The 13,148-nt window shown below is 41.4% G+C and overlaps 3 protein-coding genes across 4 annotated transcripts in view; 2 read left to right on the forward strand and 1 right to left on the reverse strand.

Moving 5' to 3' along the window:
- LOC134467680 (ankyrin repeat domain-containing protein 1-like) overlaps nucleotides 1-1,954 on the forward strand; it is an 11,709-nt gene extending 9,755 nt beyond the window's left edge. For both annotated transcript variants that reach the window (XM_063221534.1, XM_063221533.1), the window contains exons 8-9: nucleotides 1-44; nucleotides 444-1,954. The exon at nucleotides 1-44 is cut by the window's left edge and continues 55 nt beyond it. In XM_063221534.1, the coding sequence (XP_063077604.1) occupies nucleotides 1-44; nucleotides 444-548 (149 nt within the window). In that variant the 3' untranslated portion in view covers nucleotides 549-1,954. The remainder of the gene's footprint in view (nucleotides 45-443) is intronic.
- Nucleotides 1,558-8,583, reverse strand: rpp30 (ribonuclease P/MRP 30 subunit). The gene is made up of 11 exons (XM_063221535.1): nucleotides 8,464-8,583; nucleotides 7,650-7,705; nucleotides 7,322-7,378; nucleotides 7,130-7,195; nucleotides 6,847-6,915; nucleotides 6,373-6,462; nucleotides 4,914-5,030; nucleotides 4,362-4,391; nucleotides 4,012-4,049; nucleotides 2,856-2,935; nucleotides 1,558-2,304 (listed from the first exon to the last, which is right to left on the reverse strand). The coding sequence occupies exons 1-11, from the start codon at nucleotides 8,555-8,557 to the stop codon at nucleotides 2,153-2,155; spliced, it is 849 nt and encodes a 282-aa protein (XP_063077605.1). The 5' UTR covers nucleotides 8,558-8,583; the 3' UTR covers nucleotides 1,558-2,152.
- Nucleotides 8,584-8,709: 126 nt separating this feature from the next.
- kif20bb (kinesin family member 20Bb) overlaps nucleotides 8,710-13,148 on the forward strand; it is a 62,554-nt gene continuing 58,115 nt past the window's right edge. Inside the window, exons 1-8 of the mRNA XM_063221536.1 lie at nucleotides 8,710-8,807; nucleotides 9,157-9,275; nucleotides 9,397-9,483; nucleotides 9,640-9,756; nucleotides 9,953-10,091; nucleotides 11,300-11,484; nucleotides 11,847-11,889; nucleotides 12,351-12,560. Coding sequence (XP_063077606.1) covers nucleotides 9,165-9,275; nucleotides 9,397-9,483; nucleotides 9,640-9,756; nucleotides 9,953-10,091; nucleotides 11,300-11,484; nucleotides 11,847-11,889; nucleotides 12,351-12,560 — 892 coding nt within the window. The 5' untranslated portion in view covers nucleotides 8,710-8,807; nucleotides 9,157-9,164. The remainder of the gene's footprint in view (nucleotides 8,808-9,156; nucleotides 9,276-9,396; nucleotides 9,484-9,639; nucleotides 9,757-9,952; nucleotides 10,092-11,299; nucleotides 11,485-11,846; nucleotides 11,890-12,350; nucleotides 12,561-13,148) is intronic.

Below are 13,148 nucleotides of genomic sequence, written 5' to 3' on the forward strand. Positions count from 1 at the left end.
AGTTGCTGTTCCGTCATGGCGCTGACATGAAGATCAAAAACTGCGTATGTATAAAATACATACTTAAAGATGCTGCACTACTCACACTAAAATGCACTTACACACACTAAAGATCATACCTTATCTACACTGTATTACAAGAAGATGCTTTGCAAGCATTTGAGAAAATGCTTAATTCATTTTCCATTGGTTATCAGAAACATACTTAGACTATGTGATCTGTATATCTGTCCAGTGGAAAATATTCACAGCGGGTCTCCATTGCCTCTCTCAACATCAGTGATTTTGACAACAGTGACATCTAGTGGAGATAATCGCACAGAGCCAGCCACTGGCATAAGGCTTTTCATTGCTTTTGTAGGCATCACAAAACACAACTGTTTCACACTGTTAATGTCTTGCAAATAAAAGCATTTCAATTCTGTGTTGTTCCATCATTTTAGGAGGGAAAGTCACCAATGGATAATGTGCTGGAATGGCAGGATGGAGCCAAAGAAATTCTGAGCAAGATGCAAAAACAGACAAAAAACAACTCTGCCAAGAAGTGACCCCAGGATTCCACGACCGCCAAATGCACCCATCAGCTGGAAGATACAGTACAAGTGTGATGTACATTTTTGTGTGAAAACCAGAAAAAAATGAATGTGCAAGGGAAATTATCTTGTGTGCAGTTGGTTCAAACCATTAGCATGTTGAGTCGTGTCATGGCCTTGCGGTCATTCATACTTTGCTGCTTTATTAACATGAAATAGGATTTGGTGGTATTGTCAACGTTAAATGAATCAGTCTCTACAATCATTGCAGTGTTTCACCAATTATTAATACGGTCAGAGGCACTTCTACATCAGCTTTGCCGATGGGTTCTAACTGCACTTGAAGTTAAAAGGAGTGCACCATGGCCCTATCGTTCGAATGGGAGACGATAGCTCTTCCAACCAGTAGGGCTACGAAAGATGAAAATCACTTAATATTGCTTTATGGGACAGCCGTGGCCTAATGGTTAGGGAGGTGGCCTTAAGATCAGAGGGTTGCAAGTTTGAATCCCACCCTAGCCCTCACAACACCTTCATCCATTGCTGAAGTGCCCTTCAGCAAAACACTCAACCTTCATTGCTCCAGGGACTGTAACCAATAACCTGTAAAATAACTGCAAGTCGCTTTGGATATAAGTGTCAGCCAAGTGAAATGTAATATTGATTTTAATTTCCATGAAGCCATGATGAGGATGAGAGAGCAGTGGGACAAGTAGGGGTTCATGATCTGAGGTATTAAGGTTAAGAAAGATTGGCAAGTTGGTTCTTTAACTAAAGGACTGTTTTAGTGATGAGGTTGAAGGTTGTGTGAATGGGAAGGTTTCAGCATGTGTAAAATTGTTAAGAAATAATGTATAAACAGTGTTGTAGCATAAGATAGGGCAGAATTTAGATATGCATTTAGGCATTATGTGAGAAGACTGAAAGAGGATGTTGCGTAGAAATAATGTGTGGCAAGTATTTTTTATGTGTAATACTCAATTTATTTTGTAAATTTTGCAAACTCAATAAAAAGATACATGAATGAATCCACTTTCTGACATTTTACTTTGCTTGCATTTTCCTGCTCTTTTCTCATATTGTACAAAGATGTAAAGAAATATCTAGCAAGCTGACTGAAACAACTTAACATGTTAATGAATGGTACACTTTTTTTTCTTCAGTGTTAAGAAAATGAAAAACAAACATATTTATTTATTATACACATTATCCCCACTGTCAGTGTTGAGGGACTGACCTAATGGCTACAAGTCATCCTACTTCCTCCCGTCCTTTCCTGCGGCCTCTGTCCTTTGGCTTAGTGTCACCCCTCCTCCATGAAGGAAACAATAAGGGTGTCCCCCGCTGTCAAGCAGTGCAGAGCAACTTGTTGGGGGCTTTCATCATTCAATATCCTGATCATGAATGAATGAAAGAATAACTTCTTATTACATTAAAAAAAACAGAAGTAAAAAACCTTTCTAAACCATGATGTTGAGGCTCATGCTTGCGAGTCCAAAGACTGAAGAAAACTATAATATGACTTGCAACCAATAGAAAGGAAAATGCAGAAAAGCTCAGGAGGTGTGGGTGTTTGTAACAGAGATTCTAGGAGTATTATCTAGTCTCTCTGTTTGTAACTACTGCTCCATCTTAGCTCTCTTGGAAGCTGGGTCATCTGCCTCTCCAGCCTCTTCCTTATCTGACGGGAATGTGTGAACCGCAGGCTGCGGGGCAGCAGGCTGGGGCTTCTTGATGGTGTGTACGATGCCGAAAGCAGTCGTCCTCGTCTCTGGACACACACACACGCACGCGCGCACACGCACACACACACACAGACAAAAGAATTGTCATTTAAAAGTCATTAGTGTTATTTCTTCGCTGGAGGTTCAACATTTAGAAAGTTGAATTCAACACTTAAAATGTATTGCACACTATTCCAGAGCAGAGTATAGTATTGATTCACATCTTAACCCATTTTAGCCTGGAGCGACATACATGCTGCATTCAGGCTCTTGAGATTTCAGTTTTTTATTTAAAATGTGGGCATGTAAGAGCTGAATGAACACATTCAAAATGCTAAATGAGGGTCCTAGCTTTTAAATGCAACTTGTTTCATATTTTTGTGTGCTTCAGAAGATGAGATATTTAGGTTTTAATAAGCAGAGGTCATCTTTTCCCAAAAAGGGCTTAGGCTAAAATGGGTTAATGCATATGTCTGGAAACCTCCTTCAGCATCTCATTATGTCCTGTTTATAGTGTGTTGAAATTGGACGTAATGTAGTAATCTCATGATCAAATAAAAACATGGTACTTCATGGTACTTCATTTGACTGTACTCACCTCCGCTGAGTACCACAGAGCGACAGTTTGTGGAGACGGCTGCTTTGGCATCTCCTTCAGACAGGCCAAACACGATCCCTCTGTAAACACTAGGTTAAGGTAACAACAACAACAACAACAACAACAGCAACAACAACAGTAATCCTGGGGGGCATTCCAAGAACATGGTTAAGTGATAAACCTGGCTTAGTTAACACAGTTGGTACACCTGCTAATAGGTAGGACTGTGGCATTTTATTTTTCATTTTATTTTTTACTTTTTTAAAGAGGGCTCCAGACTCTTCTGTTAGATGCTTTACCACTACCTCAAGGTTAACGTAACCTGCTTTACTACTGCAATACCTTCCTGGACAGCAGATGTGTGACTTCTGGTCATGCTTAAAGAGCAGGGTAATTCTCATCATGGCTAACCAAGTGTTGAGCTGTGACACATATGGAAAAAATACACAGGGGGGACAGTCATGGGTAAGCGGTTAGGGACTTGGGGTTTGGGACTAGTTCAATTCCTGACACAGCCAGGTGGGGGGAGTGAATAACTGGCACCCTATCCAATCCTCCTCCATCCATGCCTGTGGTACTGTATCTGGGGGATGGTTCCTGTTGCCTGTATGGTTCCCCCAGGCCGCATGTTGGCCTACTAAACAGTTCATGGAATGGTTATATGATGAAAGCATATTCAAGGTTGTCCAACGAAAAGAAGGGTAACTCATCGCACAATGGTCTTCTTTGCTGAATGTTTATTACGCTCCTAATAAACTTTCAGCAAAGAAGACCATTGTGCGGTGATTAACCCCCCATTTTCCTTGCATCACCAGCACCTGGACACTGGTTGTACACAGAGACGCAGATTTGAGTATACAAATAATACATATTTTAAAAAAGGTGTTACAGTGTTTAAACACCCCCTTCTGTCCTGCAGAATCTCCGCGACTCCCTAGCGGTCCCGGCCCCCAGTTTGGGAACCACTCGGCTACCCCCTTGCACCTGTACATTGACTTGCATTGTGTGCTCTGTGTGCTGTCATGATGAGAGTGGATTTTCACTTCCACACACAGATGCACACACAAATAAAACACGCACAAGCAATTAGAACTCGTTGCACATCATACATAACAAAAAATGAATGCTGCAATAATGCACAGTCAGAAAAGGATACAAATTGGCAATGTCGTACGGTCCTCGCAATTCCAGAGGCTATGTGGCGGGGGAAAAATGTTCAGGATCAATAGCAATGCAAACTTCAGACACTTCAGAGAACTAATCTTCAAATTGCAATTTAGTTTCTGCCTCCTAATACTGATGACTGATGGGTTTCTCTGATCCAAAACTGTGGGGTTTCTGTCATCCAATTTCACTTTGGACATTTCTCTCTACTCCATTCCAATGAGTCTGTCATTCTTTGAATATCAAAATAGGAAAGACCAGACAGACAGTCTAATGCATCTGACTCTATAAGAAGGAGGTGCTGCAGTGCATACGCTCTTGGAGAATACAGCTCTCTCTTACCTTTTCTGCACCGCTTGACAGGATGACACCCTGTTCAAAAGACCGGAAACACCAAGGTTACATTCACATAATTTGCTTCATCACGACTCATTCTAATGTCTGTGTGTAGTGTGTGTGTGCGCGCGTGCGTGCGTGCATACGAGTGTGCATGCAAGCTGACTGACTAGTCACAATGAAGTGCCAAACTGCTTCATTAATGTCATTGTCATATGTCTGCTTATGTCTGTTAAATGCCACTGTAATGGTATTACAATTACAGTACCTCTAGGAAACTTTTGCCTTCACATCCTTTTGTACATGTACTTTAAAAAAAAAAACAAAAAAAAACATTTTTTTAGGGGCTTTTATGCCTTTATTTGATAGGAGAGTCTGAGATGGTGACAGGAAGCGAGTGGGACAGAGAGACGGTGTGGGATCGGGAAATGACCCCGGCCGGACTCGAACCGGGGTCCCCGTGGGCATGTACTTGTAACTGTGGACATGAACATAAAGTAAGGCGGCACCCCCACAATGTGTGTGTGTGTGTATGTGTGTGTGTGTGTGTAAACGTACCTTTCCTTTGCATGTCTCCATAAGACTGAGTGAGTTGCCGATGCTGTACCTCCTCATGGTGGAGTCTCTAATGGCCGGCGTGTAGATGATCTCAAAGAACACTCCTCTGTCTATCGCCTAGCAACACAGTAACATGCCAGTCAAAAACAACACACACACACACACAAATGCCTCATAAAATACCTCTACGGCACCTGTGGGCTTATACGTACACTACACAATTCGAGCAGTGTGCAATAGTCTTATCTTTACTTTTTGTTTATATTCTTTTTTTAAAGATTTTTTTTTGTGGTCTTTTTCGACTTTATTTGATAGGACAGTGTGAGAGGTGGACAGGAAACATATTGGGAGAGAGACGGGAAGGGGTCGGCAAAGGACCCGGGCCGGGAATCGAACGGCAGGGCAGTTTTCGTTTTCGTTTTCGTTTATATTCATATTTGTATAGTGCTTGGCATTCAGAGCTTCTAATTACATTACTTTTATTTACTGCAACTTTGTTGTTGGCTGCTCTAAATGGAACATCACTACAATTTATAGTAGCAATAAAGTGTTTGTCTAAGCTTAATCCCCAAGGACACAACCTATAATAATAATAATAATGAGACAAACTTAGATCTGCCAAGACAAAAGGTATTCCAGTAGTAAACCAGGTTAGGTTAACCTTGAGGAGGTGGTAAATCATGCCTAGAACCCTAATGAGACACACTAAGATCTGCAAAGACACTTAAAGTCAAAGATTTCTATTGCACTGTTTCCTGTACTTTTTCAAACGTCAGTACAGATGTACAATGCTGTACATCAATGCGTTTGGAGGACATCCAAAATCGTGAAAGATCCCACAGTGGAGTTGCTCCTCTCCCACACCACACTCCACTACACTTCAGTCAGGACACAGCTGGTGGTTGTCAGTATTCATTTATAAAGTACAAATGAAAAAGGTTAAATAAAACAACTAGGCCTATTGCATGGAAAAAAAGCCTGTCCAAACTTTTCACTTGGCACTTTGCATCACTGCACACCAGATGCAGAAAAAGCACTACTGAAATGTTCCCCTCGGTAACTAATGCATGCAAAGTGAATGGGAAAGCATTTAAAAAGTTGCTGATAAATCATGTAAGATGGTTATGACTGACATGTCAATTGTAAGAAAGATCCGTCACACTGTTCATTCTGCCACCAAGAAAGTTTAATGCAATGTTTTGGTCATCTGGATGACCTTGGAATGGACAGTGTGCAGCATCGTTCTTCCACTTGAATGACAAATTCACTGGGGTAATATTCAAGAGGCCTGCAAAAGCGCCCAATTTGAACTATGATTGAGAGGTCACCACTATTAGTCAAGTCACGTTTAGTGTCAGTTTCTTTATGTGCACAGGTCATACAAGAAAACCGAAATTGTGTTTCTCTCTGTCCCATACAAAGACATGGACATACACAGGACTGACAGATTTATACTTACACCATTAACGGGCGCCCTTTTGAAGTGGAACGGCTGCTTTTCACACACCGTCACACAAATTATGTCAACCTCAAAGGACATGCAGGCAGCCTGGAGAACACACAAGGAAAAGAAGAAATGCAGTGAGAGACGGGGGTGAAGTGAAAGAGTTCCAGCTGATGCTTTGCACACAGTAGTTGGACAGGTGCATAGGATGTTATCCCTGTGAGATTGTCATTGAGGTGTTTTGGTCATCCGAGTTTCTTCAGGCAAACTTTTTTTAAAGTTTGGTTGACAACCTTGAACCAATCAGGTCTAGATGACGTGGTAATCTTCATCAATGGAGTGACGTGACCTGCGCAAGAGGACCCGATTGGTCCAAGCTAGTCAACTTAAAAGTTCTGTTTGAATTGCTAAGTGAAAGAACCAGGGCATGTTTGACCAGGAGGCATCTGTAAATAATATATTAATAATAATTTGTTAACAAATCCTCACATGGAATATCTTCTCAGTCTTGGGGTGAACTGCCACCAAGTCGAACCATTTGTATTCTGGCGTTGGTCTCTATAAACAAACACATAGAAAGGGGAACTTGTCAAAGGGGTCAAGAGCGCTGCATTACCTATTGTAACAAAGCAACTTTGCTTTGCTGACTTGACTGAAATACAATGTATAATATTGTCACTATACACATATGCAATCAAGGTCCAATGCATGCACGTAAAATGGGACTAACGAGAGGAATCAAAATTAAAACACTTCTCTTTCACACACTTACAAAATGGCTTGGGTCTGTTGCTACCACAGTGAGACGACTTAACACCTTGATAGGTCTGGATCTCCCCTAAAACAATAAAACAAATTCATTTTAATAATTGAGTATTCAGAATTGTATTGGTTCACTCAATAAATCATTACCATCGCTTACGGTATTCGTGCGCTTGGTAATATGAAAAATGCCCATAGTTACCTGAATGATAGGCAGTTTGTCGAAAAGATCAGAAATGCTGGATGGTTTTGGGATCTCCTACAGTAGATATCAGAGTGGAGGTACATGATAGAATAGAACAGAATGAAATAGATCTTAAAATTGGCAAGGTTAATACTATACTATGTTAATTGCTGGTGTTACTACTAAGTTATAACGACATGCGTAGCCTAAACAGAGAGCAAGAACAATTTGTTTTTGTGTGCATTGTACAGTCAGTCCGCTGGCAGAAGAAGCAAATGCCAGCAAAAAAGAGAGTATCTGCTATTGCACGGTGCTGCATGATGCAGAAAGTTTAGCATGATCTTACCGGTTTCTTCTGTTGACTCTCCAAAGTGTAATTGATAGCCACTGTAGAATATCCAACTAGGGAAAAAACCCAATACATTTCATATCATAATATTTTGAGAAGGTGGATGAGTTTTAGAGTAGTAGAGTAGAGTAGAGTACTTTTATTGATCCCGAAGGAAATTAAGGTGTCTGTCAGCTTACATAAATACACAAATCCAAACGTACACAAAGAACTTATACACATAAATGCACATTACAGTAAAAGTATATCGCCTCACACACTCTCTCTCCCTCCCTCCCTCCTTCCCTCTCCCCCTCTCTCACACACACACACATATCCTCTCTCTCTCTCTATCTAACCCCCCCTCTGCACACACACACACACACACACACACACACACACACACACACACACACACACACACACACACACACACACACACACACACACACACACACACACAAGGTTCTTGTAGGGCATCATGTTGCATACATATACACAAAAAGTCAAGATAAAAGTGTTCAGTACACATAAAAGAGCCAAAAAAAAAAAAAAAAAAAAAAAAAAAAAAATGGCGCTAGCCTACTTTCAATATTGGATACATGCTTCAGAGCATAACGCATTTATGGGGAATCTGCATTAATCTGCAGTATATGAATACATACAAAGTGCTATTAAATACCGTAGTCAACACCAGCACAGATTGTGTTATGATCTTATGAGCCGAGGATACTAGCTGCTGGAAAACTACCTAAGAATTCAACTCACACACGATGTCCTATTTGGAGCTAGAACGCTCTATTCTATTTGAAGTATGTATAGAGATACTTACGATGAGCAGCCGTTTCAATCATGTTTTGAAGTGTTTTCTTGTCTTTGGTAAAGTTGATGTTCAAATCCATGAACATTGCCATGTTGCAAACCATGTGTAGCTCCACTCCAACGTGAGACGTCAACGGGAGCTATGGGGAATGTAGTTTTCTTGAATGAGATTCCGACTTCCGCTCCCAGAAGCCTTTGCGACGGTTATGGTCCTTCTGATTGGTTGAGTTTAAATACAAAACGGCGGTGTGGATAATCAAAACGCGAGGAGTACAGTGTTTTAGTGTACGCAAAGTGATTCGATGGATACAATTTTACACAAAGTTCATACGGCAGGGAAACGATTGTAAAAAGGTCTGTTTTATGACTTTATATGTATTGCATGAGAATTTTTTTAAGCCCAAGTCAGCAACATAGACACTTTTATAACGTTTACAACCTCACCTCAGCGCAGACGATAAGATATGTGGTTCTTTGTAACCAGTACCACGACTTTACACATTTACATTGATCATGCCGTAATTCGCTTGATCTAACCACATAACTTGAATGGCGATGTAAAACGAATAAATAACTACAGGTTGTGCATAGAAAGACTATGACTTATTCGTGTCCATTGATGCTTTCCGATAATGGGAAGGAAAATGACATGTCGTGGCCTGTTGTCGCGCAAGCTAATGTCATGTTTTGCTTCCTTCCATAGCTAGCAAAATGATGGAATCGTGTTTAAATGGGAAACCCGAACGGGCGACAGCTATAACCGTAGAAGATCTGAAGAGAAACTTGTCTGATGACTTTTCCGACATTTCATCACTATCTCAGGTAGGGGAACTGTCCCCGTGCTCAGTGCCTGTGTTGCACGGTGCTCAAAGCGGTGATTAGCATGCAATAACATGTGCACGCGCAGATTGGCACTGGCTAACGTTTGTAATATTTTCTTTAGGACTCCCTATCAGACAAAGAACATTTGCAGGTGTATCTACGAGTAAGACCATTCACCAACTCTGAACAGGAAGCTGGTGAATCGCAGGTAAACTTGTGTATGTTTACAGCTGTCGCAACAACTCTGTTTGACAGCGTGATGTAGAAATAACAGTCACTACTTGGTTATAACCAGTGAACTCTGAACTGGTTTTCCAATTCACGGCTATATTCTCTCTTTCCCTTCTGTTTTTGGCAATGTCAGGGATGTGTAGAAGTGCAGGGTCCGGATACAGTGGTGTTCAAGGCGCCCAGAATCTCTCTGCCGGGCCGACTCAGCGAGAAGCCTGTCCAGACGGGCCAAAAGTTCCGTTTCTCTCAGGTGAGTGACAATAGTGATGTACAATGTCTTCAACACATCTAAATTATTGCATTGTAAACAAATACAGCCTCTTATCCCCAACTATGTAATGTAACCCTTTTCTCAATTGTGCACAATGTTTTGTAAGATCACAATGATTTGTAATTCTGTTTTTATAATACCCTGACTAAATCAGTGATGTTTGACTGATGTGCAGGTGTATGGACCAGAAACTACTCAGCGACAGATGTTTGAAGGAGCAGCTAAAGGACTCGTAAAAGATGTACTCGAGGGAGGAAATTCGCTTGTCTTCACATATGGAGTGACCAATGCTGGGAAGACATTTACGTTTTTGGGTGAGACTCTGAGCTCATTGTTCAGGATAGACAAAAGTTCTTGAATTATGGATAAGTAGCCCAGTAGAATGTGTCCATGTCATTATTCAGGGATTTCTTTCCTGCCGTCTTTTGTTCTCTGAGTTGGAGAGTGCTTCCTTTTCACTTGTGATTGAGTCCCTTTTTATATTCATGATGTCAAGCTGTGTCCCTCCAAGTACTTGCTCCACAATGTACTGTAATTGCAAATTGCATCCATTGAAACAAGAAACCCTGTCAGACATGATACCCTTTCAGACATCTGCTCTTAAGCCTCTTTGAAATACAAGGCTGCAAATGTTCTGTCATGTTACCTGAAATAAACCATAGACTACATTTAAAACGATGCAGTTAAAGGTCATAATGACTCTTGAGTGGTTGTTAATTTCACACACAAAAACAACAGAAAACCACTGGGTCTTTATGCCATAAAAATACCATTTTAGTCTAGATGCTGAAGATGGTTAAAGCTGAATCGTATGTCTATTTTTCATGCTACCCAATAAATCCCAAAAAGATTTATATTGAAGAATGGCGCTTTTGTCTACCAAATGTGCTTATCGGTACCTGCTTGTACACATCCGAGGACTTTGTTTTAGTTATCTAGAGCTGAGCAGTGGTGTAGTGTACTTTTTTATGGTGGGTATACTGTATATTTGAGCATTTTTTGAAGTGGGTATACTGTATATATTTGTGCTATTCAAAACAATGGATAAATCAATATTAAGTGGGTATACTGAAATCCCTGAAATTTAGAAGTGGGTATACTCCGTATACCCGCGTTCTACGTAGACTACACCACTAGAGCTGAGCATACTTCATCTTAAAACCTGATGAGGATGTCAACAACAACATTCTCATTCAACCACAGCCCCACAGAGTCTGACGGAAAATAACTGCCTACTTGTCACGTTACCCATTAAAACACAACACAATTTATATTCAAGTGTACATTTTCTCTTTCAAATGGGCTTGTCTACTTGTACACACCCAAAGACTTTGTCTAAGTCCAAGTTATCTAGAGTTGAGGCATAAATGCAATTTCGTTGTGTGCAATCAGGACTTTATGGTGTGTAGAGTGCTGTGTCACAATAACAATGCGAGTTGGATTTTCCCAGTTGGGCTTTCTTTTCTCTTTTCTATCTTAAATGCTGACAATGACATCCAACAACATTGTCATCCAACCACAGGCCCCGAGTCGGATGGCGGTATAGTGCCACGTTCCCTGCGGGTGATCTTCCAGAGCATTGAGGGCCGCATCTACACCCAGAACAATATCAAGCCCCACAGGTGCATGGACTTCACCCGGCTCACTAAGCTCCAGCAGGACGAGGAGTCCACCAGCAAGAGGAGCCTACTGAAACGCTTGAAAGAGGTGACACACACACACACACACACACACACACACACACACACACACACACACACACACACACACACACACACACACACACACACACACACACACACACACAAAACTTTTTTTCAGATACTGCTTACTCACACTGTCTCGGGTATGTATCCATCTCTTTCAATTTTGCTCCCAGTTTCTTACACACGCACAGTTTCTCTCTCTCTTTCTCTTTCTCTTTCTCTTTCTCTTTCTCTCTCTCTCTCTCTCTTTCTCTCTCTCCAACCATCTCAATCTCTTATTTATTTGAACGTTTTCTCTCAACAATAAGGACACTTATTCAACTTTCTCTCTTCTCTCCTTTTGTCATCCCTCCCACGCTGTAGACTGACGCTCAGAAAAGCCTGACATGCAAAACATTACTGGAAGGTAAGTGGTCGCTGTCTGCAGCATAAAGCTCACACATTCCGTGCATAAGGGTGCTAGTTACACCCTTTCGTGACTGATGTAGTACATATTTCGGATTCAGCCTCAGGTTACATTAGAAAAAGATGGATTCTGAACAATACAACACCATTTTATATTGGTTACTGATCTTTTTTGGTTATAAAAGGGCTATTTTCTAACCATGTAAAATTATAAGTGTGTGTGTGTGTGTGTGTGTGTGTGTGTGTGTGTGTGTGTGTGTGTGTGTGTGTGTGTGTGTGTGTGTGTGTGTGTGTGTGTGTGTGTGTGTGTGTATACACACACACACACACTATGATTGTAACTGAAAATGTGTCCATGTTGGAGGGGTGGGGGTTGTATATTTTTTGTTCCTTTATGCTGTTTGCCTTTTCCCTCTTATATCTAAAATAAAACATTGTTTAATTTATCATTTGGCTCAATAGGTTCGACCTCCAGTGACATTGACATGCAGTCGGAGGAGGAGTGTGTGAGTTTGGACGCCGACCCAAACATGAAGTTCTCTGTGTGGGTGTCGTTCTGCGAGATCTACAATGAGTCCATTCATGACCTGCTGGAGGTGCTGCCAAGCGGCCCGCCGCGGAGAACAGCCCTGCGCCTCTCGCAGGACGTCAAGGGCAATACGTTTGTCAAAGGTCGGTGACGAGCTCACACACACACACACACACACACACACACACACACACACACACACACACACACACACACACACACACACACACACATTCTACATACATGCCAGGGCTTGACATTAACTTTTTTATTTCTCACCGGCCATTGTGGCTAGTGGTTTTCCCGAGTCACTAGCCAGCCATTTAGCCTTTCTGCTAGCCGGAGTTTTGTTGTCAGCTTTTTTTTTCTTTAGAATATTCTTTCATGTAAATACAAACAATTGAGTAGCCACAGGCAAGTTTTACCAGCATTTGGCCGGTAGGCCGGTGCCAGTGTTAAGCCCTGACGTACGTATACATGGGGTCCATTCCATCATCCAAAATCCTGTCAGTTAATTTGCTTTGCTGTCGCCCCGCCTCTGTGAAGACAAAGTTTCCCGGCAGTCAACCTAGGCACAACAACTTTTGGGGGACTTTTTCCTCATTCAACATCCCAATTGCAAATAAAAGCATGTCCTTTGAATTGCACTTTTGGGAGATATTGAATTAAATTCCCATTGTCAATAGCATCTTGCGACGTCATCAGGAGGCCACAAGCACAATGGAAGACGG

Source organism: Engraulis encrasicolus, chromosome 17, assembly GCF_034702125.1.
Source record: "Engraulis encrasicolus isolate BLACKSEA-1 chromosome 17, IST_EnEncr_1.0, whole genome shotgun sequence".
Classification (NCBI taxonomy): domain Eukaryota; kingdom Metazoa; phylum Chordata; class Actinopteri; order Clupeiformes; family Engraulidae; genus Engraulis; species Engraulis encrasicolus.